Source organism: Haemaphysalis longicornis, unplaced genomic scaffold (assembly GCF_048455015.1).
Source record: "Haemaphysalis longicornis isolate Haplotype H1 unplaced genomic scaffold, Haemaphysalis longicornis Haplotype H1 scaffold_12, whole genome shotgun sequence".
NCBI lineage: Eukaryota > Metazoa > Arthropoda > Arachnida > Ixodida > Ixodidae > Haemaphysalis > Haemaphysalis longicornis.
Genome location: NW_027526225.1, coordinates 100491633 through 100519022, shown reverse-complemented (window position 1 = coordinate 100519022; position 27390 = coordinate 100491633). Strand labels below are relative to the sequence as shown.

Here is a 27390-nt window from a genome sequence, read left to right as displayed (position 1 = left end):
TCTCAAAATCCTCCCACAGCATGCGCTCTTCTTGGGTGGCTGACGCACAGCTCTGTCCGCCGTCGGCGCCCTTCGAGGAGTCGTCATTGTCTGCCTTGTGCCCGGGACGCGGGCAGCGGATAAGCCATTTGTGGCTATTATCTGGTCTCCTCCCGAAGCGGCGGCACTTTCCTTTGAGGACGCGGCCCCCTCGCTAATCCTCCCGCCTGCATTCTTGAAATTCAACGTCGGCTTCTGCCATTTTGCGTTCCCCAGTGTCTGGATGACTAATTGTCGATTCTACGCTTCCGCCTTATGCGGCAGGTTCTTTCCGCTCCTTTGGAGTAAGATTCCCAGTACCCCTTCCTTATTTGTTTACTTTTCTTAATATCGCTGTGCGTGGGTGGGCGGTGGCTGAAGGAAACACGCTTCCTAAGTGCCTCGCTTTTGCTTTTCGCCGCGTTGTATATTGAGATGGATTACCTGCGCGCCCAGTCGTGCAGTACGTTTCTTTCCACTTGTTTCTTGCTGTACTTCCTTCTTGTACACTTTTGAAATAATATGTCCACGTGCTCACAGCGCTCCTTGCGAGCCTACATATACCCTGTATTCGACCTATGTACTTCACTTGAAAAAGGCTGGTTCCCAGCCGAAACGTCGTATTAAATATTGTTATGTTTTTCGTGCTGACTCTAATTTAATATACTATTCAGCTGCCAAGCCCTGCACTGTTATATATATATATATATATATATATATATATATATATATATATATATATATATATATATATTTATGCAGCGAATAAGAAATGGGAAATGAGGGGCTCTGTGAATTAAGGCAGAATAAGGGTAGGTAGTCAAGAAAACCTCGGAAAGCAAAGGGGGGAATGCGGTAGGTCATAGCAACAGATGAAGAATTTTTTGAGTCAGTAAGAAAGTGGTGAAAAAATGCCCGCCGGGTGGGATCCGAACCCACGACCTCCAGAATACCGGTCTGGTGTGACACAAAAATTCTTCATCTGTTTCTATGACCTACCGTATTCCCCCCTTTGCTTTCCGAGGTTTTCTTGACAGCCAACCCTTATTCTGGATATATATATATATATATATATATATATATATATATATATATATATATATATATATATATATATATATATATATATATATATATATATATATATATATATATATATATATATATATATATAGCAGGTAAGAAGTTCCGGACTACCGTAGCAATAGGTCAAAACTTGGGTGCAGACACTTGGAAAACACTGAACAAGGGTTTTATTGTTCCCAAAGGTTGCGAAAGGAGAACCTTTCTTCTTCAGGGGTTATTTTAGAATATTAGGGTTATTTTATTCTAAAATAAAAGCTACCGTTGAAAGCTCCCGTACAGGATAGCGCCAGCCATCCCCGTTTTTTTTTTTTAGCGAAGTCACCATAAAACACATGTTTTGTTGCGATCCGGATTCATTCTGGAATGGGCTGGGCAGTTAAACACTTCTGAGAACTCAGCCAGGTTCCTCAACGGTATATTGGCCCTGAAAAATGAAAACAAAAATGACGGAGTGTAACAGCGGCTCGAGCAACTAGGGCACTATCACTTTTATGGTTATGAAATTTGATAATTCCGCCAAATATTCAGTCAAAGGAACAACAGGTGTGCGGTGCTTTCTCGAAAATGCAATAACTGCCGACTTTTGCGTAAATACAATAAATGACTTCGGCGACCAGACGCAAAAAACGAACAAAATTATTTTATTTGAAACTTTGGCGCCGAAGTTTATTTTGTCACCCAAAACAACTTTTCTGAAAACATGCACAGAACAGCTGCTTAAACTTAGTCCTGAATGAGATGTGGTATCTTGAGTCAAATTGTGGAGCAGTACAAACAAATGGGTAAATGGAGAGGCCCGGGGTGTTCTTTACAGCCATAAGAAACTTGTGTTATTTCATGACAATTTTGCTCTCATGGCGTACGCTTTTAGTCGCCTACAATTTGTATGTAGCTTGAGCTTAATCCTTCCGCTTGATGATAGGAAGAACTTCATGAAAGCGGTTGCGCTGGACGACGTTTTTCTATTTATTCAAGTTATCGTGCGAAAGAGGTACCTTCACGTGAGAATTTTAGAACGTATTAAGAAAATCTGTATGACTGATATTATTTTGACAAGTTGGTTTAGATACAAAATACCTCTTGAATTTCCAGATTTCCATTTTACCTCAAAAAGTAACGTAACTCATATCTTACCTGTATTCGTCGGGGAGGTGGTTGTCGTACTGAATTATTGACTTTTTATATTCCGGACGCATTAAATAGCACCGTACCTGCAGGCAAAGATGGCATATCGGCAAGTTTTATTCACCTTAGCTTTGTGAGACACAGGTTAAAAAGAAAAACATTTGCATGAGGATGCGGGTTCGATTCCTGGCGGCAGTGGCCACTCTTCTGATGGAGGCGAAAAGCAAAAACGCCCGTGTGATCGAGACTTCGGCCCAGGTGGTCAAAATTAACCCTGAGGCCTCCACTACGGCTTGCCTCATCGCCTGTGAAGTGTCGGCCCGTTAAGCCCCGCAATCAATGAATCAAATCACGCTAAAATTATCGCGCCATACTAACAACGCGCGTACACACTGCGCGCAGGGAAAGGGTTTGTAACGTGCAGAAATCATTCTTAGTTTCTGAATCAACAACGTTTAATTAGAGATTCGCGTCACATGATTTACAAACACACCTTATGCGAGCTGCGAACTCAATCAGTTTTTGATGGTTTGGACATATGATAAAGGATACTCACCATACCGAAGGATATAAAAAAGAGCTTTTCTCCGGACAGCTCCTCCAGTCCTTTCAATCGGGTGTCCTTCCCTTCACCTTTTTCTTTTATAATGTTTTTATACGCCTGTCGAACAAAGCAGACGCGAATATAGGTTTCAATGTAAATGGAACTTTTGTTTCGTGGCTGTTGATTTTTTGCGGGTTCACGTCAACCAAGGTGCTCCATTTTATACATGCAGTTAGTTTTGTTGTGTGGGCAACAGATGGGGCACGGCGGCAACAATTTGCGCTTTCGATTAGCGGGTACAGAGCGACAGAAGGAGAGGAAACGTAAGAGCGCTTGCGACAAGAGGTGACGTCAGTTCAGCCAGCGGCGGCACTGGATGTGGTGGCGCTGCGTTCGCATCGCTGCCGACCTCATCGCTAGGTGGAAGTCAAGTTGTGGAGGTGGCGGACGCACCCTTCGCACAGCGCCTTCTGTCACAGCTTGTGCGCGTTGTAAGATGGAGTGCGTAGCGAGGGGGCGGCAAAGAGAAGGGATTTAAATGATGGCGGGAAAGCCGAGATATTCGAGCATCGAAAGCAGCGACCGCTAAAACAAGAAATGAGATGACTAAGACGGGAGGAATGCGAAGCATGTTTAGCGTAGTGCACAGATGCGGCTCGATAGAGGCATGTGAGATGCGCTGAAGTGCGGGCTTTCGAAGTCGGAACAAAGTGAACGCATAAAACGCATCCTCAAGTGCGCAAAGCAGAGAGATGCGATGCTCAGTAATTCACAAGGATGGGTCAATTGTTATTGGATAACTTTGAATGGTACTTGTAGTTACGTGTGTATTAAAACTAACTTGTAACAGAACTTTTGAATACTTGATATTTTTATGGAGTCAGACTTGCATATAAAAAAGCGTTCGCTTTCCGTATGCTCTGGCTTTCCTTGAAAAGGGGCAGTTTTTAAAGACTCCATGGTCGCCATTATTATTGAATATTAAGACTGGCACATTGTGAGTGCCTTCCCCCGGTGTGACAGACTGAGCTTTTTGCGGCGTCCTGCACTAGTTTAAAAACGACGCAAGCTGATGTTTTCTCTACAAAATGGCCAACGACGTCATAGCAGCAAAAGCCGCACTGAAGGAGGGAAGGTCTTACCCTGAACGCAGTTCGGAGGCCGCCATTGTCAGCTATGTTTTCTCCAAGTGTATTTTTCCCATTGAGCTGCGAGAAAACTAAACATATAACCAGTGCTGTTTGAAATACGTAGTCAAGAAAAGGTTCAAGAATAAAGGAACAAGGCGTTTCACAAAGTGCACACTGACGGGTCCAATAGGTTCACCAATTTTGCCCGGACACCTGTTCTTCCACATTCGTTTTCCCACAGTGAGGATTATGCTATTTAAAAGGGGACTCAATGAATGCTTATTCAAATGGGAGGGAGTGTAGATAACTTTAACTGAAGTCAAGAAGCAAATCCCTCTGAAACAAGTTTTGCTGGTCGTAAGGTAGATTCCGGGAGAACAAGTTGGGTTTAAGGAATGTTACTCAACAATGGGTCACGTTCATGTCTTCAATATCAAACCAATTTTCATGAGATTTTAAGTGCGGATCACCGCGGCCACATTATCACGTGGTGTCACGCACCCGAACAGAGTCGCGCCGTCACGCACTCTAACAGACGCTTTGAAAAAATAACCGCTTGTCCCCCGATTCAGCCATCGGGCCAAAAGAAGGTTTATATAGGCAGAACCGCTCGAAACTCCTGCAGCCGCTGGCACTGGTCATACCTGGTCTCATTATTTAGCCCAAAGAAAATTTTATGTATATTTGAGGCGAAACATTTGTAATATTTACCCACCAGTCCCCGTGTTCGTTAATTATAAATGCTGGTTCGGTTGGTTTTCACTATTGTAAGTGAAAAAATGTGGCCTCAGAAGAAAAAAACAACGCGATCAAAATGGCGCACAAAGTCTGCATCACGGGCGACATTAAATCAAGCGTAAAAACAACACAGCTCCCGCTTGTGCTGTTCCAGACAGAAACAAGAAACAAAAGATAAAGAAAAGGATTCGAGCTGACCCTGGAGAACGCGCGCGAGCACTGCGAAGGCGGGAAAAACGAATTGCATTGAACAAACGTCTGTTCAATTCATCAGAAGTGGAGTGAGACAGGGAGAGAAAAGGCATGAGGGGTGGTTGCAAAAAGCGGAGAACGAACCACAGCCCCTCTGGCGAATCCCTACTCCGCACTTGGTGAAAAGAAGGATACGTTTCTTAGAAAACTTCTACCACAGCACTCCCAACAGTTACAACATAAATACCCACACACCTCCTTCTACACCGATCCTGCGAAGTCTAATTCAGCCGTCGCATGTGCTGCACATGGACCCAACTTTTCCAGTACGAAGACATTACACAGAAATAGCCGCATTTTCACGGCAGAAGCACATGGTACCTTATTAGCAGTAGAACATATTACACAAACAAGAACAGAACACTTCATTATCTTTACAGCCTCACTGAGTGTGGTAACAGCCTTACATTGCTTGAAACCAACAAAAAACATTGTCCTCAATCATATAATCAAAGCTATAACATGTGCTGATCACTCAAAACTAAAAATAATTGTTTGCTGGGTCCCTGGTGACAGTTTCATTCTTAAGAACGAAACCTCTGACCAGAGTGCCCCTGTGGCTGCTCTCTGCAGCAGCGTAGATGTACCGTGTGTTCGCTACCTCGACCTAAAGCTACTGTTACGAACAGCCTTGCGTAGATCTTGGCAGCAAACATGGGACACACAGAGGACAAACTGTGCACTATAAAGCCACACTTAGGTAGATACATAACAGGAAGCAAGACAGACACACGGAAGTAGGCTTCGCTAGGCTACGGATAGGCCACACTTACGTAACACATTCACACTTGCTTACTGGGTTTTCGAGACTACTGTGCGGCATGTGTGGAGAGGGCCTATCCGTAGTGCATGGGCTAATCACATGCAAGGCACTTCACACCACTCGACGCATACACTTCCCAGAAATCTACACACAACAAATCCCACTCCACCCATCGCCTTTTTAGGTGATGAGCAATGTTTTCTGTCAAAGCCCCACACAACATCCTCGACCGCATAGTCTTCCCAAGGGGTCATTGTCTGCTGCGCAGAGAGGTGTCGCGCCTTCTACTAGGCTTTCTTCAGAGACGGGAACTGGCGAACTCGTAGTGAAAGGACCCTAACATAGACTAATTAGGAGGAGCTTAGGCGGAGGAAGTGCCGGCATATACAGCCATGCTAACCCCGCCTGATCCCACACAACAACCACCACCACCACCACCACATCAAACGCGTTCTTAATTATTTATCAGAAGTTAAATTTCTAAATCTCATTTCGTATCACGCATAACTATAACCTGGCCCTATACACCGGGAATCTTCGTTGTCTGTATCTGTTTTTACTCTGTTGCTGATCAATTTTGGTGTTCACTTTTTAACTTCGCTAGCTAACCGTCTGTTTTGCCGGTTTTTGCCATAGTTCACCTTGCACCATTAAAATTCAACCACCATCATCAAGTTTCTTATTAGTAAAAGCGCCAGATAAAGGGACCTCATCTCTCAAAAATGGTTCATAATTTGTCTATAAAGGATACAGTAAAACCACGAATAAACGTCGTTGTCGGGACCATGAAAGAGCGTGGTGAAATTCGGGCGTCGTGAAACGCGAACAGCCATCACGCTTATAAGTGCAGTTTCTGCGACAGAAATGCAAGAACTTCAATGAAAACTAAAAAGTAATTATTTGCACGGCTGGGAAACCTAAATCACTGCTAAAAGTAAATGCGAAAAGAATAATGCAGTGCAGGTGCCTATCACACTGTATTAAAACGAACCCTGTACTGTAGTCCACTGCCACGATTCCCTCCAGCCAGTGAAAATCATGGCGCGCACGGTCAGGGCAAGCACATGTGGATGCCAAGGCTGTCAGCGTAACCTCGTTGGAGTTTCACTGCTTATTGGGGGAAATGAACACCTGAAAACTGCCTCCGCGACCACTACGCAACAAGAGAAGACAACGTGGCAAGGAGGAAAGCGTCTTTGCCGGGGACGGGTGGCTGCTTGACGGGAGAGAAACGAAACATGAGATGGAGAAGAACGCTGTGCCGGAGAGAACCGAGTGATCGAACTCAAGTTTCACGAAACAGGCCCGCAGCCCTTTTATTTCGTCTGCCGGACGGCCGCACGCTCCGTGGAAGTCGTCGGATAAGCCCATTCTATAGCCGGTATTCAATTGCGTGGAATGCATACAGGAAACCATAGGAGTGCGCCGCCATATCTCTGGCCAAGCGTCTGTTGCTAGGTGACGTTGTGCGCACGGCCCCCAGATCAGGCACCCCTCTTCTCCATCATGCAACCGTGCGAGTGCGCCGTCACTCGTTACGTCGGGCTCCGCGGGATGGCGGTACTTGTCCATGCTAAGCACGACTGTGAAACACATGACTGTGTTTCACGTTACAAACTTTTCCGAACGCAAAGTATTGCCTCGAGTTCAATGTGTGTGCGGTTAATAGCATCTCTGTTGACGCCACCGTTTAGAATCGGATTAGAACGGAGCAGATGACGCAGGCCGGTGTTTTTTTTTTCTTCGGCGTGCGGCCGCAGTGGCCCAAGTCGCGCCGTGCCCGTGGCGCATCGGCTATGTCTGTGGCAGTTTCCAGCGTTGCCAAGCGAAGAAAGTGACCGCTAAACTTTTCAACGAATACCGTCTATATGGTGCGTTTTTCGTCTGCGAATCCGGCGGAACGAACATTTGCTCTTGCGAAGTTCGCAAGGCCTGGAAATATCTTCTAGATGGCCTGCGTATGGGCCAATTTTCGCATTTCAGAGGCACATTATTTGCAGACCAAATTAAGTCCCCCACTAACAAAACTTGCATATATTACCTCGGTAAACTACGGACTGTTCTTTCTGGGTTCTTCTGTAGTTCTTCCCTGCAGTGGTGCCCGCCACTTGCGCGGGCACCGATTACGCATTCGTTGGAAACGGCGCGCGATATCGTGCTGTAACGCACGTTCGGTTGCTTTGGTGCACCCACGCTATGCCACGCTTACACAAACAACGCCATCTGGTTTATAAGCGTGCAGACGGCGATGCAGATGCAGGGACGTTGACCCAGCTGTGTTGGTATGGCCGCAGGGCCGGCCCCTCTCAGGGCCGGCACAAGCGGCGTTCGCGGGGCATGCTTGGCCGTTCCAAACATTTGGGATCCTTGTCACAGCAACGAAAAAAGCTCATTCTGTCGCACTAGCGGCGCCGCATCTGCGAATTTGCTGGGAAAATCACAACATGTAGAACGGGCTTAAGGCGGTTTAGGGATAAAAAACGCATCGTATAAGTCAAGGCTTTAAATCTATATTTCTACGGGAACTTCACTGGGACTCGATTAGTTCGTCGTAAAACCTCGTATAATCTGGGACAAATCGGGTTCCCACTGTATTTGGAAACCTTGATTGGGGTAAGTCAGGGATACAGTAACCTCCACTGACATGCGAGCTATTTGAAATGTACATCGTCATGTTCCGTGAGTCTTGTGAACACCTGCGAAGAATGGTTCAGAAAGGTTAAAGTTAAATTTTAAAAAGTAAAAAGTAATGTGATAGTAACATGCAGGAAGTCTCACCTTTAACCTAGGGAATGACATTGTTAAGCAGGCGGATGACCTTTAACTATCTTTGAGAAGCTGTCATTTCTGTTCTCGATTCAGAAAAAAAAACCGCGAATTAGTAGAACGGGTTGGGGAGTAATAGGCAAGCACGCTCAAGTAATGAACAGCAAGCTACGTCTGCTACCGAAAAGATATGGGAACATTTTTTTTCCGGAGAAGGAGTAACGGAACATTTTCCGCACTTTTTAATGTTTGTATACTTGCTAGGAATATAAATAGTGGCCGATTTAGACGTTCAATAAAATCGTGCCCTTTTGTCACTGTGCAGGTTTGTGTCTTTGCTCTTTTTGCAAATGCTCTTTGGTCGCACACCCTTTTGTCTTACACACTTTTGGTGCATGCTCTTCTTCGGAGGCTCTTTCCTTGCATGCTCTTTTTTCGCATGCTCCTTTGTTGCAAACCCTTTTGACGCATGTTCTTTCTTTGCATGCTCGTTTTTCGCAAGCCCTATTATCGGAACCCTTTTGTTGCATGCTCTTTCTTTGCATGCTCTTTTTTCGCATGCCCTATTGTTGCACACCCTTTTGTCGCGTGCTCCATCTTAGCATGCTCTGTTTAAGTGCTCTTTTTCGCCAACCCTTCTGTCGCATGCTCTTTCTGGGCATGCTCTTTAGTCGCGTACCCTTTTGTGGTGTGCGGTTTTCACCCCGCCCCAAAGTACCGTACAACCAATGCGTACCGCCTCTGATTGCGCTTGAGGCAGAAACTTGGAGCCTCACTAAATACATTCAAAGGCAGCGTAGGCAAGGCTAATAACCAACAAAGGAATGGCGGTAGAAGAAGCGCTTAAAAATAGCTACCAAAGTAACTTGTTCGATTAATGAGCAAGCCAGGGTGGACGGCATTGCAGTTCAAGCCGAGAAGGAAGGGTACATGAGCCGGGTTTGTAATAAGGAGAACCGATTACCAGAGGACCAAACTTGTAACCGACAATTGCTCCAGATACGCAACAGCAGACGCAGGGCAAAGCCATAAGCTCGATTGAGACTTGAAATCGACCATTCGTGGGGAAGGAGTGTATGGACGTCTATGGGGGATAGACATTTCTCTCGCAGTGGATATGCATGCCTATTCAACAAAGACAGTTTCGCCATTTGGTGATTTAACGAAAGAGGATGCGGTGTAAGCCTCCTCTCTCGTGTTCCTGCCTTGTCGCGCTTTTTAACCATGTCGGGATATTGTCACGTAGCCAAAGACGACGCAGTTGGCTTGAAGGAAAAGCAAGTTTAGTGGAGCAAACTTGTGCTGCCATAAAAACTCGAAGAACGCAAAGGCGGTGAAGCAACCGTCACCAAAGTGACGTGCGCAGGCGAGTGTCGGCGAATCGAATGCCAGGGCGTCTGCTCTGCGGGCAATTATATTTGGGCACAAGTGTTTCTCCAACTGTCGAACTACATCCACAACACTGCAGAGCAAAGATTATTCTACGCTGTTGACGTTAGCTCGAAACGCTGTCCCTCTCAAAAGTGATAATACGTGCGGAATAGAAATAAAGAGTGCAACACGGGCTTTACTTGGCACACAGATAACGCAGCCCTGCGCAGAAAACAAAATATATATAAACAAACTCAATGACTAGTTCGCGGCACCACTCCCCCTCCTCTAAAAGTGCATCGACCCGATGCTAAAATAAAATGACAGTCAAATCAAACAAAAAAAAATGGCTGCGGCTTAGCTCCACTAACGTTAGATATGCAAGGCAATAGCTTGGCCTTGACTGGTTGAGTCTTGGTGTCGCTTGGTTGACCTTTGATGTAGCTGCATTGCCGACCACGGCCCAAAGCCGTTCGGCCCCGTGCAACGCTCACAGAAGCAGGCCCGGCGAACGCGGCATTCGCCGGGGTGAATGCGGCGATCGTGGTGTTCATTCACGGCGAACGCGCCGTTCCTTCACGTTAACCCGAGACGAACCAGCGGCGCATGCGTGGGAGGCTGCAAGTGTGGTCGGCTACCGATCAGTTGATCGGCCGCTACCACAGCGGTACCACAGCTACCGGCAGAATCGCTGAAAACGAGGCCTTGTGCGCCGCGCCGAAATTGGGCCCGGCTAATCACGCGATGCACTTCGAGGGGTGTGTCGCCGGTGGTGTGTCAGCGGTCAAAACGTTAACTTCCGCATCCTCCGCGAAACCGCTGAAAATAATGGTAGTAAAGCTTTGCTTTACAAAAATCGGTCATCTTGAGGAGTAAGGTTTTAGGCGAACCACGCGGACGACTTCGGGCTGCGTGCGTCGTCATGATGTCCCGGAATCACCGTCGGGGATCACATCGTAGGTAAGTTGGCCAACACGTCGCAGAATCCGGTTGCGTCCGAAATACCGTTGCAGAAGCTTCTCACTGTGTTTATGTTGTCGGATGGGGGTCCAAACCGCCACACGGTCCCCTGGGCGGTACTTGGAGTCTCGGCGTCGGAGGTTGTAGCGTCCGGCATCCACCAGCTGCTGGTCCATTGTACGAACTCGAGTGAGCTGGCGGGCCTATTCCGCACGCTGAAGGTATCCTTGGACGTCGGTAATGAGGTCGTCGCCTTCTACGAGCGGAAACATGGCGTCAAGCATCTTGGTAGGCCGTCTCCCACAGACAAGCTCGAACGGTGTCACCTGCGTAGTTTCCTGGATAGCCGCGTGTTGTACGCAAACGTGACATACGGAAGGACTTCGTCCCAAGTCTTATGTTCAACGCTAACGTACATTGACAGCATATACGCGATTGTCTTTTTTTAAAGTTCCGTTAGTCCATTCGCTAGTCCATTTGCCGGGGTTCTTCGGGGTTCCGTGTTGTTGTAGCGCAAGATTCCGTGCATACGATCCGCAGTAAAGGCCATTCGGCGGTCCGTGATTAGGACTTCGGGGGCTCCATGCCGCAGTACAGCTTTGTTTATGAAGGACTTCGTGACTTCTTGTTCAGTCCTCCTTTGAAAGGCGGCGGTCTTTGCGTAGTGAGTCATGTCGGGTACGCGTCGCACCGTGTGGCTGTCGTTATTGCGGGGGTCATGTCAGAGTTCGATCGGGTCGTCGGGCTGAGGGCATGTCGTCAACGGTGAATCGTTGCGTCGTTAAAAGGTTTTCGTTTTTCCGTAGCAACTTTACCTCCAGAAGTTGCTGCCTCTAGATTCGCCTGCGTGGGCTAGGCGACCTTCCACGTGCGAAGTCACCATTGCTACGGCGGCTCGGCGACTGGTAAGAAGTATCGGCGCATCGAAACCCGCGGCTTCTGCTCTGCGGGCATTTATCTCTGGGCGCGAGTGTTTCTCGAACCGTCAAATTACATACAGAACACTGTAGAGAAAAAAAAGGGTATTCTAGGATGTTGGCGTTAATTCCAAATACCCCCCTATGAAAAGAGATAACACGGGTGGCATAAAAAATTAAAGCCGTTCCACTCATTGTGAAAGCTGTTGGAAGTTCAGAGCAGCGATTCGCCATAATGGGCTGTAGCGCCGTTATCCGCTCACTGCTACCACCCAATGCGAATTCAAATTTCCCGCCTTCGCAGTGCTCGCGCGCCCCTGCCTGAAACTGTGCCAGCGGGAGTTCTGTTCTTTCGGTGCTTGCTTTTCCTCCCTAATGATAAAGTCTTTCTCCCTCTCTCTCTGCCGGCGCTGCACCGCCACTTTTTTTCGCTTATTATCGCAAAAACCAACCCAACCAGTGTTTTTAATTAAAGAACGCTCAAACTGCCGCTTAATGACGATTATCTTGCCTCGAATGTACCTGCAGTTTTCTTTGCGCTAAACAACGGGGAGATGTATGACAAGCGCCAGCGGTTCACGAGTTTCGAACGCTTATGAGTACATTAACCACTTGAACTGAGAGTTAATTAGGCTCCAACCAACACAAAGGCAAAAAGGCAAAAACCCGACGTTTCGAAGCCGGCTCGGCTTCTTCTTCACGGGTGACAGTGGCCACGCTGCAGCTGCGTCTTATAGTCTCACATTTGCTGGCCTCGCACAAAGCCCCTCGCTGCGGTACGTAATACGTGTGTGTACACCGAGGGGAGAGTGCCAAGCGAGCAATTAACATTCCAAGGTGTTCGTTGAATACGCCACGATTCGAGGAAAAGCCGCTTCCTCCAGTTCGTTTCCCTTTCGAGGATGGCCGTTCCGGAGAAGTCAATTTTGTGGTCGGCCACTTCACAGTGTTCGGCGACTGCGCTGCGTACTCTATTCTGTTTCCGGACGTCGTTCTTGTGTTACCTAATCCTTTCTGGCAGGTTTTTGGTTTCACCGATCGATATAGGAGGCGTTGCACCCCGCGCACGGAATGCGGTAGACGACCCCGGGTGCCTTCTCTATTGTCGGCCGGTCTTTGGGGCGGGGGATTAAGTGGCCTGTAGTTGTCGAAGGCTTGTGGGCTATGTGTACTCGTACCCCTTTGAAAATGCGGGCCAAGGCCTCCCTTGTTTCTGGGATATACGGCACCGGCACGCGTTTCAGGGGTCCGGCGGTTGAAGTTCTTGGAGAGTTTGTCACCCTCTTCTGCTCTTCGCGGCGGGTTACGGAGTGAATGAACTTTTTCGGGTAGCCGTTTTTCTTGAGGTCCGCAAATACACGGCTTACTTCTTTCTTACGTTCTGATTCCGACGAGCAAATTGCATCAGCTCTGTTAATTAAAGACGACACAACTGAGGCTTTGTGGTTAGCGGGGTGGGCCGAATTAAAATGAAGGTAGCGGCCGGTGTGCGTCGGCTTCCTGTGAACGGAGAACACCAGGCCCCTGCCTCCTCTTGTCACTTGGGCGTCAAGAAAGGGAATGGAGCCGTCTCGTTCACATTCAACCGTGAACTGGATGGCGGGGTGAACGGAATTTAGGCGTTTTTTCAGGCTGTCAACTGCGGAGGTCTTCACTACGCAGAAGCAGTCGTCGATATACCGAAGAAAAAGTTTAGGTCGCGGCCGGATGGAGCACAAAGCCTTCCCTTCCACGTGTTCCATCGTCAAGTTAGCCATTGTTACAGAGATGGCGGCCCCCATTGCGGTTCCAGTTTGTTGTTTGAAAATTTGCCCATTATGCGAAAAATATGTGCTGTCCAAGCAGAACTCCAGTAGGCGGCATATCTCGTCAGCAGTGAGCGGCGTCCTTTCTTTTAGGGTTGCGTCATTTTCGAGGGAAGTTCGGGCCGCGGATACAGCCAGCGGTACAGGAACACTAGTGAACAATGACACGACGTCGAACGAGACCAGGCTCTCGTCTTCATCAATGCACACCTGTGACGCAAGTTGCACGAAGCGGCTGGAGTTGCGTACATAAGTCGCCGTCTTCCCGGCGAGGGGGGCGAGGATGCGGTGCAGGAAATTTGAAAGGACTCGGCACGGGGATGATGTGAAGTCTACGATCGGGCGAAAGGGGACGCCAGGTTTGTGGATCTTCGGTAATCCGTAGAAACTAGGTGCGGAGCCGTTTCGACAGATCTATCGAAGGTGTAGAATTTTTTGTTTCGGGTGGTTCTTGAAAATCGCCGCGAGTAACTTGTTCTGCTGCGTCTGCGTTTGGTTTGTAGGATCCCTCTTTAACATCGTATACGCGTTTCCATCCAAGAGAGCCGAAACCTTCCGGTCGTAGTCCTGGCGGTCTAACACCACCGTCGAGTTGCCCTTGTCGGCAGGTAGGATGACAATGCTTTCGTCTTTTCGAAGTTCCTGGAGTGCTCGGTTTTCCTCTGCGGTCAAATTTTTCCAATTTTAAGCGGCAATTTCGATAGGAGGCCAATCGATTTGAGTCTTATTTCATCTCGGGCGTGCGGCTGTACTTGTTGAACGGCTTCCTCTACCACGGCAACGATCTTTGCAAGGGGGGGGGGGCTCGTAGCCACATTGTAGCTGTGTCTTTTGGCCAGAACAGAAGTTTGCTCTTGAGTGAGAGTGCGGGATGACAGGTTGGTCACGAAACCTTGATCTTGGGCAATTTGGGGCGAGGGCCTTATCGACAAACAAGAAAGTTTCTTATCTTGCGTGATCCGGTGCTTGTCCGCAGTCGATGCCGCCACGCTGTCAGCAAACTCGCCGACGGAGGCCATCAGTCCGGGGATGCGGTGCTCCAGTGGGCGCTTGGCAAAGAACAGGTGCAGCTCGTTCTTCCTGATGGCGGCGTTGCATTCGTGGAGGCGGGCATTGACGAGTCGATGTTCGGCTTTAGTGATGATAATCAGGCCTTCGGGGGTCGACACGGGCCGTTTCAGGCGCACGCTCACAGGAACGACTTTCCTTTCTTTACAGGTGCGGTTGAAGTCAAGATGAGTTTTGAAGACGGAGATTCCTTCCTTGATGCGTAAGTAGCGCTTGACGAGCTGCATGGTGTCATGGCCAAAGCCTTGGCTGATAGACTCGAAATTGAACATTTCGACAGACTTCTGTCTGGTTGGGAAGTTACTGCACTGAGATTTAATTAGGCTCCAACCAATACAAAGGCAAAAAGGCAAAAACCCGACGTTTCGAAGCCGGCTCGGCTTCTTCTTCAGGGGTGACAGTGGTCACGCTGCAGCTGCGTCTTATAGTCTCACATTTGCTGGCCTCGCACAAAGCCCCTCGCTGCGGCACGTAATCCCTGTGTGTGAGCTCGGGTTTTTGCCTTTTTGCCTTTGTATTGGTTGGAGCCTAATTAAATCTCAGTTCAGTAACTTCTCAAAAAGACAGAAGTCTGTCGAAATGTTCGCTTTCAAGTCTATCAGCCAAGGTTTTGGCCATGACACCATGCAGCTCGTCAAGCGCTACTTACGCATCAAGGAAGGAATCTCCGTCTTCAAAACTCATCTTGACTTCAACCGCACCTGTAAAGAAAGGAAAGTCGTTCCTGAGAGCGTGCGCCTGAAACGGCCCGTGTCGACCCCCGAAGGCCTGAATATCATCACTAAAGCCGAACATCGACTCGTCAGTGCCCGCTTCCACGAATGCAACGCCGCCATCAGGAAGAAAGAACTGGACCTGTTCTTTGCCAAGCGCCAACTGGAGCACCGCATCCCCGGACTGATGGCCTCCGTCGACGAGTTTGCTGACAGCGTGGCGGCATTGACTGCGGACAAGCACCGGATCACGCAAGATAAGAAACTTTCTTGTTTGTCGATAAGGCCCTCGCCCCAAATTGCCCAAGATCAAGTTTTTGTGACCAACCTGTCATCCCGCACTCTCACTGAAGAGCAAACTTCTGTTCTGGCCAAAGGACACAGCTACAATGTGGCTACGAGCCCCCGCACCCCCCCCCCCCCTTGCAAAGATCGTTGCCGTGGTAGAGGAAGCCGTTCAACAAGTACAGCCGCACCCCCGAGATGAAGTAAGACTCAAATCGATTGGCCTCCTATCGAAATTGCAGCTTAAAATGGGAAAAAATTGACCGCAGAGTAAAACCGAGCACTCCAGTAATTTCGAAAAGACGAAAGCATTGTCATCCTACCTGCCGACAAGGGCAACTCGACGGTGGTGTTAGACCGCCAGGACTACGACCGGAAGGTTTCGGCTCTCTTGGATGGAAACGCGTATACGAAGTTAAAGAGGGATCCTACAAACCAAACGAAGACGCAGCCAAACAAGTTACTCGCGGCGATTTTCAAGAACCACCCGGAACAAAAAATTCTATACCTTCGATTGATCTGTCGAAACGGCTCCGCACCTAGTTTCTACGGTTTGCCGACGATCCACAAACCTGGCGCCCCCCTTCGCCCGATCATAGACTTCACATCATCCCCGTGCCAAGCCCTTTCAAATTTCATGCACCGCATCCTCGCCCCCCTCGACGGAAAGACTTCTACTCATGTACGCAATTCCAGCCACTTCGTGCAACTTGCGTCACAGGTGTGCATTGACGAAGACGAGAGCCTGGACTCGTTCGACATCGTGTCATTGTTCACTAGTGTTCCTGTACCGCTGGCTGTATCCGCGGCCCGAACTGCCCTCGAAAATGACGCAACCCTAAAAGAAAGGACTCCGCTCACTGCTGACGAGATATGCCGCCTACTGAAGTTCTGCTTGGACAGCACATATTTTTCGCATAATGGGCAAATTTTCAAACAACAAACTGGAACTGCAATGGGGGCCACCATCTCTGTAACAATGGCTAACTTGACGATGGAATACGTGGGAGGGAAGGCTTTGAGCTCCTGCCGGCCGCAACCTAAACTTTTTCTCCGGTATGTAGACGACTGCTTCTGCATAGTGAAGACCTCCGCAGTTGACAGCCTGAAAAAACGCCTAAATTCCGTTCACCCCGCCATCCAGTTCACGGTTGAATGTGAACGAGACGGCTCCATTCCCTTTCTTGACGCCCAAGTGACAAGAGGAGGCAGGGGCCTGGTGTTCTCCGTTCACAGGAAGCCGACGCACACCGGCCGCTACCTTCATTTTAATTCGGCCCACCCCGCTAACCACAAAGCCTCAGTTGTGTCGGCTTTAATTAACAGAGCTGATGCAATTAGCTCGTTGGAATCAGAACGTAAGAAAGAAGTAAGCCGTGTATTTGCGGACCTCAAGAAAAACGGCTACCCGAAAAAGTTCATTTGCTCCGTAACCCGCCGCAAAGAGCAGAAGAGGGTGACAAACTCTCCAAGAACTTCAACCACCGGACCCCTGAAACGCGTGCCGGTGCCGTATATCCCAGGAACAAGCGAGGCCTTGGCCCGCATTTTGAAAGGGGTACGAGTTCACATAGCCCACAAGCCTTCGACAACTATAGGCCGCTTAATCCCCCGCCCCAAAGACCGGCCGACAATAGAGAAGGCACCCGGGGTCGTCTACCGCATCCCGTGCGCGGGGTGCAACGCCTCGTACATCGGTGAAACCAAAAACCTGCCGGAGAGGATTTGGCAACACAAGAACGACGTCCGGATACAGAATAGAGTTCGCAGCGCAGTCGCCCAACACTAGCCCCGTTTACATTGACCCGACGAGGGCGCGTTGAGTCGAAATAAACAGGTTTTTTGGACTCGACCCCCCCATGTATAAGCGGACGGGGTGGGTCAGAGAGCCGTCGCGGCGAGTCCAGTCAACTCGGAGGCAGGGGGTGGGTTAGCTCTCTCGTCGGGCTGAGTCGGCGGGCCGCGGGGAGAAGAATACCGTATCTGCGCGGTTCTAACGCGCCCCCAATCGTAACGCGCGGGTAACTTCGCGCAGGAAAATTCGAAAAAAAAAATGTGACACTGACGGTACTGCGCAGATGGAAAAGACATGACACCACGTACCTGGAAGAGGGAGATTTTATTTGGCGTATGCCGCTCTGGAAGCCAATAATGAATTGTGCTTCACAAGGTCGCTTATCCAGCTGCTGCTGGAAATAAAGTTATAGCGCGCAACACTGAAGCTGCCTGCGATTTCAAGTGCCTTGACCTTCATCATTCTAAGCGTTAGGGGCTAAGCAGAAGCACAAAAAAATGTGCAACAGCTGACCAGGGTATTCGGCATGCCATTGAGGAATCAGTGCGCCGAAATTCACTCACGTGGTGTTGACGGATTGTTTTTATTGGACTGAGTTGGATTTTGCGGGTACTTAGTGTCCGTTGCGCATGGGAATGCTGCTGGCCGCTTTAAAGCCTATTTCGGTTTTGAGCCCGATTGTAACGAGCACACAAATATTAAGCTACCTTTTAGCAAGAGAGGGTGCGCGTTAGAATCGTGAAAATACGGTAGCCCCTTTTCCGGGAACCCCGCCGCTCCCCTCACCTCGATTCTTTGGACGGGGTTCATATAAACTCGGACGCGTCGAGGTAAGCTGAACCCGCCACTCAACTCACCCCGCCCCCGTCGCGTCCATGTACACGGGGCTACTGTGAAGTGGCCGACCACAAAATTGACTTCTCCGGAACGGCCATCCTCGAAAGGGAAACGAACTGGAGGAAGCGGCTTTTCCTCGAATCGTGGCATATTTAACGCACACCTGGGAATGTTAATCGCTCGCTTGGCACTCTCCCCTCGGTGTACACACACGGATTACGTGCCGCAGCGAGGGGCTTTGTGCGAGGCCAGCAAATGTGAGACGATAAGACGCAGCTGCAGGGTGGCCACTGTCACCCGTGAAGAAGAAGCCGAGCCGGCTTCGAAACGTGGGGTTTTTGCCTTTTTGCCTTTGTATTGGTTGGAGCCTAATTAAATCTCAGTTCAGTAACTTCCCAACCAGACAGAAGTCTGTCGAAATGTTCACTTTCAAGTCTATAAACCACTTGACTTTCGAAGCCTCTGGGAGACGCCGTGAGGACAGCCGCAACGACGGAACGCTGTGTGCTGTGGGGCTTTACTTGGGTCTAGCGAGCGAGCTACGTTGACAAGGCCAGCCCCTAATGTGCTTTTCACTTAATAAAGAATGAAACACGCTCTTCACTTGGCACACAGATAACCCAGGCTGGCGCAGCCTGGTGGTAAAAACAAAACAAACAAACAAACAAACTTAATGCATAGTTCGCAGCAATATGCATGAGCTGGGGGCAATGACGTCTAGCAAGCCTGTCTGCGACATATTTTTTTTTCTTCGTCTCGCTAACGTTTCAAAATTTACTTCAAAAGAGGAAGCAAGTGGTCACTGTACCTTCATTCCGGCTTCCTCGTCATAAATACTTCCATATTGCTCCACAAAGCACTGAGACTTCTCACGGTACTTTTGTCGACTGCTGTTGCTCCACCACTCCCGTAGCCGACCCTTTGCATCATACTGACTCCCTGCGAGAACATAGAAAATATTGGTCAACGGTTGCGTCCTTTGCTGGCGAAAATATGTTACGCAATTTAGGCCTCTCCGTTCAACTCATCTTTGTCTCAAAACAATCTCCTTATAACTATATACAAATAAAAATATACATGCTCATGGGGCATTGAGCCGGCAATAATATTTGCAGAGAAAAAAAACATGACCCAAGTGATAAGGAGAGACCGGAACTTAAGGTAAACTGCCTATTTTTGCATTGGGTCTTTATCAAGTGTATTTAACATCTAAGAATGAACTATTTCAAAGGGAGAATTTCAAGCAATAGTCTGTGTGAAGGGGAAAATTTCAAGCAATAGTTTTTTTGTGTCGGTAAGCGCCTATTTCGAATATATGGGGTTTTAAGTGCCTATTTTGACTATATTGGCAGTAACGTTCTAGCGCCTTAAAAAACCCGTCCGCTGGCGTGCCAGAAAACCTTTAATAGCATTTGTAAATCTAGCAATAAGAGAATTTGTTCCAAAGAATCGCGGGCTCTGTCTGATGTTGATAATCGGTAAATTGTACATAGTTACTGAATGCTGTTGTTCCCGCAGCTTGACTAATCACCTGCTTCTGCAGGACAAAATGACTCAGTAATTTGTACAGAAATATTCTTCTTCACTGTAATATCCAGGGGGATTTATCTGTGTTGTGAATATCTTAGAAGGTCAACGAATAATAGGTTGCAATTAACAACTTTCTTCGAAGCGCAGTTGTATCCTAAACGAGCAGCTACCGATTGTGCTTCTTCCGCCAGAGTCCATTCTTACACCTTAAAGAACTGAGATAAGGGCGGAATCCTGCTACAAAAATTGCTGTGGTTTAGCTTTGGTCAACCATAGTTGATAACGAAAGCTTCTGTGCCCTGGCTAGGCCCATTTTCAAGGGGTGGTCGTTGTGTGGTTTCTCGATGACATACAGACATGTTTGCAATGAATACACTGTTTGTCCATAATCTTTTTTCGCCTCACCACATTGTTTAGGCCTCGCCGCTGTACAAGCGACCACAGCTGGATGTTTTTCTTCCTTAATCGCACGCGGATCCGCGCCGCACGTGGCCTCCTAGCCTTCCTTGGTTGCGCGCGCTTATCCCTGCAGCGCCGGCCTCCTCATTTCCTCCGCCAGGTGGCGACAAGCGTCCCGCGCACGTCTCCGTTGCCTCCTCGCCTATCTCGCTCCTGCTGCCTACCTCTCCCCGGCATCGGGGCGCTGCTCCATGCGGAGCGCTCCGCCAGGTGGCGACACGCGTCCCCTGCATGCCTCTCTTCCCTCCTCGCCTATCTCTAAGCGGAAGGTTTGCAAGCTGGGCTAGCTTGAAAGACATCTTAGATAAAATCGGTGTGAACTTAAACAAAGACAAAGAAAATCCAACACAAGTTGTATCAACGTGCGTTTGAGAAAGCATGAATTATCATTAAATGGCCCCCATCATCCCGTCTTTCTTCACATTGCACAAAGTGCAGCGGATGTAAACCTAATTTTCTTGGTACTGACATTTTATTTAGGCACCGTGAACAAACGCCCCGCGAAATTATGGAACCTTTCCACATAGCAGAAAGAGGAGACAAGTGGGACCGCCAAGCAAGCGTGTGTCTTCATCCCAAAAAGATAGCATATCTGCGTGGGCCTCGACTGTCGCCGGTGGCTATCTAGTTGCCTAATCACCGTGGCATTTGTAAACTTGTTTCACTCATGCGCAATGTTTTTTATTGTTTTGTGTTAAGTGTTTATATCCACCGTTCTTGATGTCAAACTATATTGTTAGGCCAGCGGCTGTCCTTGTGTTCCGTTCCACAACCTTTTTCTTTAAGTTCGCGCTGGTTTCATCCAAGATTAAGCCTATCTCTCCCCGCCATCGGGCCGCTGGTCCGTAGCGGGCGTTCGCGGAAGGGGTTGTGGTTTGACCTCTAGCTCTCAACGGAAAATCTCGTCACCCCGCGAAGACTGCCCGTGGTAGCGTAGTGCAACTTTCGCTTCAAAACACTCCCGTGGTATTAGAAGCTTCTCAGTCGACGAAAGAGTCGCAGCCCGAATTGTTTACACCACGCTACACATGAGAGTTACATGCCACATACGTGTGAGCATTTAACACTGTTTGCAGAAAACATTTCAGCAGCACAGAGCTTGGGCGTCACTCTGACTCAGAATGCTAAGCTGATTTAGGAGGTCCAGGACCGGTCCGCCACCACCGCCGAAAGACCGGTTGCGTAAATCTGTCTGACATAATATTCCAGGATTCCCTGTCCTGAAAGAACTGCCGGAGATCCTGACTACCAAACATTCTGATATTTCCGACGGAATCCAGTCACGGAGCGTCCAGAAATCCAGGCATGCTCCCCCACCTTCAGTGGACGATGAGCGTTGTTTTTTTCGCACAGAAGTATCGAATGAAAGGAGGTACAACTTCAAGCAGCAAATATTTCAGATGGGTGTGGTTTGTCATGGCTTTCAGGCCTTTCTGTTGGTTTCTAATCATCCTGCCTTTCACGTAAATCTTAAAACAGCAGCTCTTGTGTGGCTTATGTTCACTAAGAAAACAAAATCACTTTCCCAGAGCACACGATGTGCCGACCGTTTTCACGGCAAGTCGAAATATTGTCCTAAAATACACTGCTGAAGTAAATACGAATCGAGCCATTATACAGCTAAAAGAGAGTATTTGGCGCCTATAAATGCCTACATGGCACTTGTCAGTGCTTATTATAGGCGTCTAAAGTTCTTTTCGTGCCTAAAGTTCCTGTAGCAAGTGATAAGTAATGATAAAGTGGTTTACCTGTGTCGTCAAAGCCGTGCGTAAGCTCGTGTCCAGCCACCCTTCCGATGGCTCCCATGTTAATAGACCTGCACATACGGACACCGCAACAGTTTTGTTTCATTATCTTTTTTTGTATTTGTACAAGTGCACTAAACTGCACCATAATCTTGATAGAGGGAAGTCGGTTAATTAAACAGAACAGTCGCTTCAAGGAAACAAGCGTCTCGCAGTTTGGTGGTTTTGTATTAGGGCAATGTTAAACAAAAAAATCTCTTCAATCGGAGCTCAAATTTTTCCACCTCCGCGTAAAGGGAACCAAAAATAGACTTGATACCACGAATAGGTGAACAAACGCAGCGTCGTCGGGGCATCATTTCTCCTCGGCTTAGCATATAGGTTGATACTAATATATTGGTCGCGAGCGGTGAGAGGCTCACGCTGTGATTGTTTTCACGTCACTCATGGAATCCTTGTTCGTAAATTTGTTCAATACACAGTTTCTAAGTGTATTTTTGATTTATTCTGGGCGTTAATGTTGGTTCTCGGTTTGTGAAGCGTCATTTGATTGCCTGGGGACTTTATCAATGAATAGATTGTGGTACGCTGCCCCCAAACAACTTGAGCAAAGCTGTGTATGCAGACATTTGCCAAACCCCAGTGCAAACGAAAACTCCCGCTTATTTTCCCAATAAACGTTGTGGGCTGCGACGATCGCTGAACGGACTTTCGAGATTTTCTGGGTCGTTCGCAAGAAATGGATAAATGACGAAATCTTTAAGTGTTTTCTGAATGCGGTAAGGCTCTGCATACGGGCCGACCATGCCTGCGCGCACGAAGCGGTTCGAACCAGTGCAGGCAGCGGCAGCAAAAGCTTGTCGCCGCTCTTCGGAAATATTCTTATCACAGGAAAGAAGTTCCGTATACGAGAAAGTAGATGTTAGTGTGTTGAAAAAAAATTCCCTCGCACTTCCCCGAGGGGGAGAGTGTGTTAGTGCGAATGCACGGTTGTTGATTGCGCGATTACGGTGGATATCGTGATCGAGAGGTGGAGGAGAGTAGCGCGCGCCCATCTCCCCCCGTTGCTAGGGAAGACGAGGAGCCCGCGCACCCGCAGCTGTTGCTATGCGGACGACGGCGGCGGACGATTCAGGCTCGCTTAAGAAGTGCATTCACACTTAAAACATTCCGATTAGGCTGACTTTTACTATAGTTTTCCTATTCTTCTCTCTGTTGTTTTTTTCTTTCGTGTTTTTTCTCTCTCTCTCATTAACCTAGACCAAATTCTTTCTTCTGCTCCATTATTTTGCCTCGCTCGATTGATTGTAATGAAAACATAACTCTTCTTGGCCAATCCCCCTAAGTGGGTATGCGCATCTCCCCCCGTTGCTAGGGAAGACGAGGAGCGCGCGCACCCGCAGCTGTTGCTATGCGGACGACGGCGGCGGACGATTCAGGCTCGCTTAAGAAGTGCATTCGCACTTAAAAGTACGCGGTGATTTCGAAAGCAGCGATAAAATATCTGCCGCGGTGGTAAGCTTACATTTCTCTATACTAAGCCGCCCCGGAGACTTGAGTGACCCGGCATTAGCAACTGCCGTGCACGAGTAGACGAGCGGACGAAGGATTGCGCTAACTTTGCTCGAGAATCGACACAGGTTGTGGCACGTTTCTTGATCACTGGTAGCTAAAATGGCAATTACCACGAAAATAAAATTTCCGCGCGCGAGAAAGCGGATGATAGGGTAGTGAATAGTTGTGTGAGCGATTTCATTCGCAATTATTACGATAGCTGCGATAAAATATGCGGCACAACGCCGAGCATAAAGTTCCGATCATCCGAGCACCCCAAGCCGTCTGCGAACTGTTGGAAAAGGCTATTAAAATTCGTCACGCGCGAGAATGTTGACTTTGGGTTCCCCTAACTTCTTGGGGGTCCCAAACACTGTGTTCACCGATTCTAAAACTGCCTATTACCCCAAACCATTACACCACGACGTGCTAAGTTTCGTGCACAGCCTCCCCGTGTGTAAGCAGTCGTGAGTTCGCGAAGGGACTTACTGTAAATAGACAACAGAAATACCCACGTTGAAATACAACCTCCCACGGCCAGATCCTAATGAAACGTAAACAAAGGCATGTCGAAACCAGACCCGACGGCCTCGAAAAGCGTGAATACAATGCGGATAAGTTGTCGCGAAAAGTACTAAGCTTATCATAATTGTTGTTGGTGTTGTTTAAAGCTTTGCTTTCCAACAACCTTCATAGCGTGGATTGGAGCGAATTTTTTTCCTAACCAGCACAGAAGGGTTGACTGTTTGATGGGCACGAAGATTATAGGCAAATGAACCTTTGAATGACAGGGGGCTTTCCTACTTGAAATTTTTGAATGCCATCGGTTTGTGCCTGTGTGTTGGAGATGTGTGCAAAATGCCCTAATTACGTCCACGTCCCACTTTTAGGCTTACCGGGGAAGACCGTACTGGTACAAGACACCCTGAAGGACTCCCGCGGGGAACACTGGAAAAAAAGTTTCGATCTTTTGGTAGCAAAGATGGCAAATGTTCTGTGGGAAAATAACGGCACCTTAAAAAGGCCGCGCAATTATATACATATATCTGTGCTAGCAAGTACCAGGGCACAATCGCGTTTGCATGTATGGAATAAATTGCGCTCCCAGTCGAACAAATAACGAAAAAGGATGTAACAAATTGATGAAACGGTAACATTATTTTACTTTCCAAGTTTCGTTTCAACAAGCTGTTTGTACTCGACTGGTTCCAAATTTGCCTCCGTGCAAGCATAAATGACAAACTACTGTTGCCGAGTGTTGTGGATGAAAAGGGGCTGTATAAGAGATGAAGTTTCTCACCAATTTCATTTGTAGCTTGGTAGTAGAAGGCGTTTACAACGGCGGGGCCTTCAGACCAACTAAATGCAATGAAAAAGGAACGACAATTAGTGCGAGAAAACATGCTGCAGCGAGACGTCGTAATGAGGGACTGATATTGCCAAGGTCTTTTTTTTCTGAGCTTGGTGCGTTACAAAAGCATCCTAAGTCCATCATACATATCCTAATAATGAGCGCGAAGTCAGCAGTTCTGGCAGTACATGTATGCTCTTGAGTGTACTCGAAACCACAGTACTCTAAAACCTGTCTTTGCGAAGAAATCGCTTCTGGCAGGTTAAGCTTGCAGCAAACTTTTTTTCGCTCTTGCAAATAAAAGCGTGAATTGCTTGTACTTTGTTTGGTATATGTTCAAGCTAACCATGCGGGGGTTACGGGGAAAACCTTTGTAGTTTGTTTCATAGGGTGGACACCCGGTAATATAGAACTTCGGTATTTCAAACCATGAGTTGGCCGCTTTACCTGCTTTCTATAATGGAGGTTTTCATCCCCTGTATTATTTCTTACGTTTGTGCAACCCACAGCAATAACGCCCAAGTTCCGGCGCTGTAGGTATGCCAATAAATAAATAAATAAATAAATAAATAAATAAATAAATAAATAAATAAATAAATAAATAAATAAATAAATAAATAAATAAATAAATAAATAAATAAATAAATAAATAAATAAATAAATAAATAAATAAATAAATAAATAAATAAATAAATAAATAAATAAATAAATAAATAAATAAATAAATAAATAAATAAATAAATAAAAGAGTAAGTAAATAACAAAAAAATAGCCTCTACTAATAGTCGTGAACACTTTCTTGGAATTCACTTCTATATAAAACTATTTCTTACGTGTAATTTTGAATTTTATTGAAGTGCTTTTGAATACAATTCAAGAGTGATATCCGCCTTCTCTGGTGTAAGAAAATCAATTGAAAGTGGACCAGTTTCATTGCTGAGTATAAAAAATGAGCTAATATGGAGTACCCATTATTGGCGTCCTCGATGTCTGTTCGTTTTCACTTTATTGTACAGCGAAGCTCTCTATGATTAGAATCTAGAAGATTATCTCCGACAACAGAGCGATGAAGACTCGAATTGCAAGCCAGTGTAGCGTCACCATGTGGCGCCCACTCAAATGCATGCGATCGCTATGCTGTGTCTCACACCGTCAGTGTATGAAACCATGAATATAGGAATTAAAAAAATGTCTTAGGGGCTATTATTTCTGGTACAATAAGGCTTATGTCATTAGAAAATCCCGGGCCATATCCACTTAAGTGCAACCTGGGGAGGGGCGAAGCGTGCAGTGTATAAGCGTTTTACAGAAGATAACCTGGCGCTTGAAGCCAATTTCTAGACGGAATTCGAGATAGAATTTAGAGGCGGAGGGTATGAAATCTTTCTCGTCGTCTTCGCGGGCTTGTCGCCTGCGCACGGCCGGTGCCACTAGATTTGTGTAGCCCTCAAAGATAATCTGCAAACATAATCTTTACCAGGAACACATGGTGGGGGCGGGGGCCGATCTCATTACTCACAGGCGCCTTATCATCCATAATGCGGTTTCGATGCTGAGCGCGCGTCATCTTAGGCCTTTGCACCTTGGCGTTTTTGCACACGGAGATGGAACCGTTGAGTGGTAGAGGTATACAGCTTCGCTTTAAAAGTCTTGTGTCTTTGAAGCACGAAGGCTTCTAGCGCGAGGTATTAGAAAGCGAGTGTCCCGGTATTTAGTACCGTGACTACCCGAGACAACGACAGGAGACACCGACAGCCCGAGCCTATAAAGTGCTTTGCCCCTAATATGTCTTCCCAGCAGCACATGCGTGCTACAGGTGAAATCGACTTTAAGAAACCCGGTGTAACCTCGGTCTTTGGAAGCTGGAATCTCCAGACTGCATGGTCAAGCATGCAGTTGCATGGACATGGTCATTTAAGTATGTTCATTTAAGGAGGGAGCGTGATTACAGAAAACGGATCTAACTCATGTCTTAGCGAAAGTACCTAGAAAAAAAAAACTATATAACAACTAGCCGCTAAAATGACTCGACTGTTATGCCGAGTTTTATTTAGTTTAGATATAGATAGTTCACAGAGCACTTGCAAACATTACAGAATTACTGCCTGCTGCCAATACAAGCCATCTACGGAGGAAGTATGATTACAGGAAATGGCTATATAGGTTGTTTTACTGCAACTACGCGGAAACATATATGGCAATTAGGCGCTATGACAAAGCTAACCTTACGCACCGCAGCTTCGCTGGTCATTCTCCGCGGAGTATAAGGACACAAAATTTTTGTGCGTAGTTGTTAACCCGATGTTCCAAGCGCATTTGCAAGTTTCTGAATAAATTGTTAGCCACTTATCTTTTATCCGCGTCGTAAGTCTTTCTGAGTTTGTCTAGCATAGTTTTCCAGTTATTAGCCTTTATGCTTCGCCACATTGACAGGAATGGAGTACTGATGTTTAGTCTGGGGATCTGAAAAATTACCGGCACCTTTGATGTTTTTACCATGAAGATGCCATCTGGGATTAAGGAATTCAGGATGAATGCATCATATACATGGGTAAGACTGACCGTTCTGAATAGCTTG

General features: G+C 47.4%; 2 protein-coding genes and 1 long non-coding RNA gene across 3 annotated transcripts in view; 1 reads left to right on the top strand and 2 right to left on the bottom strand.

Moving 5' to 3' along the window:
• Nucleotides 1-27390, top strand: part of LOC144163104 (uncharacterized) — a 350313-nt gene that overhangs the window by 272625 nt on the left and 50298 nt on the right. The gene's annotated exons all lie outside the window — the stretch shown is intronic.
• LOC144163103 (neprilysin-1-like) lies at nt 1254-24879 on the bottom strand. Its single transcript, XM_077693906.1, has 8 exons — nt 24762-24879; nt 24358-24409; nt 21911-21978; nt 18982-19112; nt 3916-3981; nt 2786-2890; nt 2239-2315; nt 1254-1528 (listed from the first exon to the last, which is right to left on the bottom strand). Exons 1-8 carry the CDS (start codon nt 24862-24864, stop codon nt 1423-1425), a joined length of 708 nt encoding a protein of 235 aa, XP_077550032.1. The 5' UTR covers nt 24865-24879; the 3' UTR covers nt 1254-1422.
• The window catches only part of LOC144163101 (neprilysin-1-like), a 31143-nt gene continuing 30827 nt past the window's right edge, over nt 27075-27390 (bottom strand). Inside the window, exon 12 of the mRNA XM_077693903.1 lies at nt 27075-27275. Coding sequence (XP_077550029.1) covers nt 27159-27275 — 117 coding nt within the window. The 3' untranslated portion in view covers nt 27075-27158. The remainder of the gene's footprint in view (nt 27276-27390) is intronic.

Excerpts from the sequence above, each read along its gene's own strand:
- LOC144163103 (XM_077693906.1), bottom strand. The coding sequence starts at position 24,864 with ATGTTTTCTCGCACTAATTGTCGTTCCTTTTTCATTGCATTTAGTTGG. Across the intron at positions 24,410-24,761 it reads CCAAGCTACAAATGAAATTG|TGTTCCCCGCGGGAGTCCTT; the intron begins GTGAGAAACTTC and ends CTTTTTTTCCAG. Across the intron at positions 2,316-2,785 it reads TTTTTATATCCTTCGGTATG|GTACGGTGCTATTTAATGCG; the intron begins GTGAGTATCCTT and ends CTTTGCCTGCAG.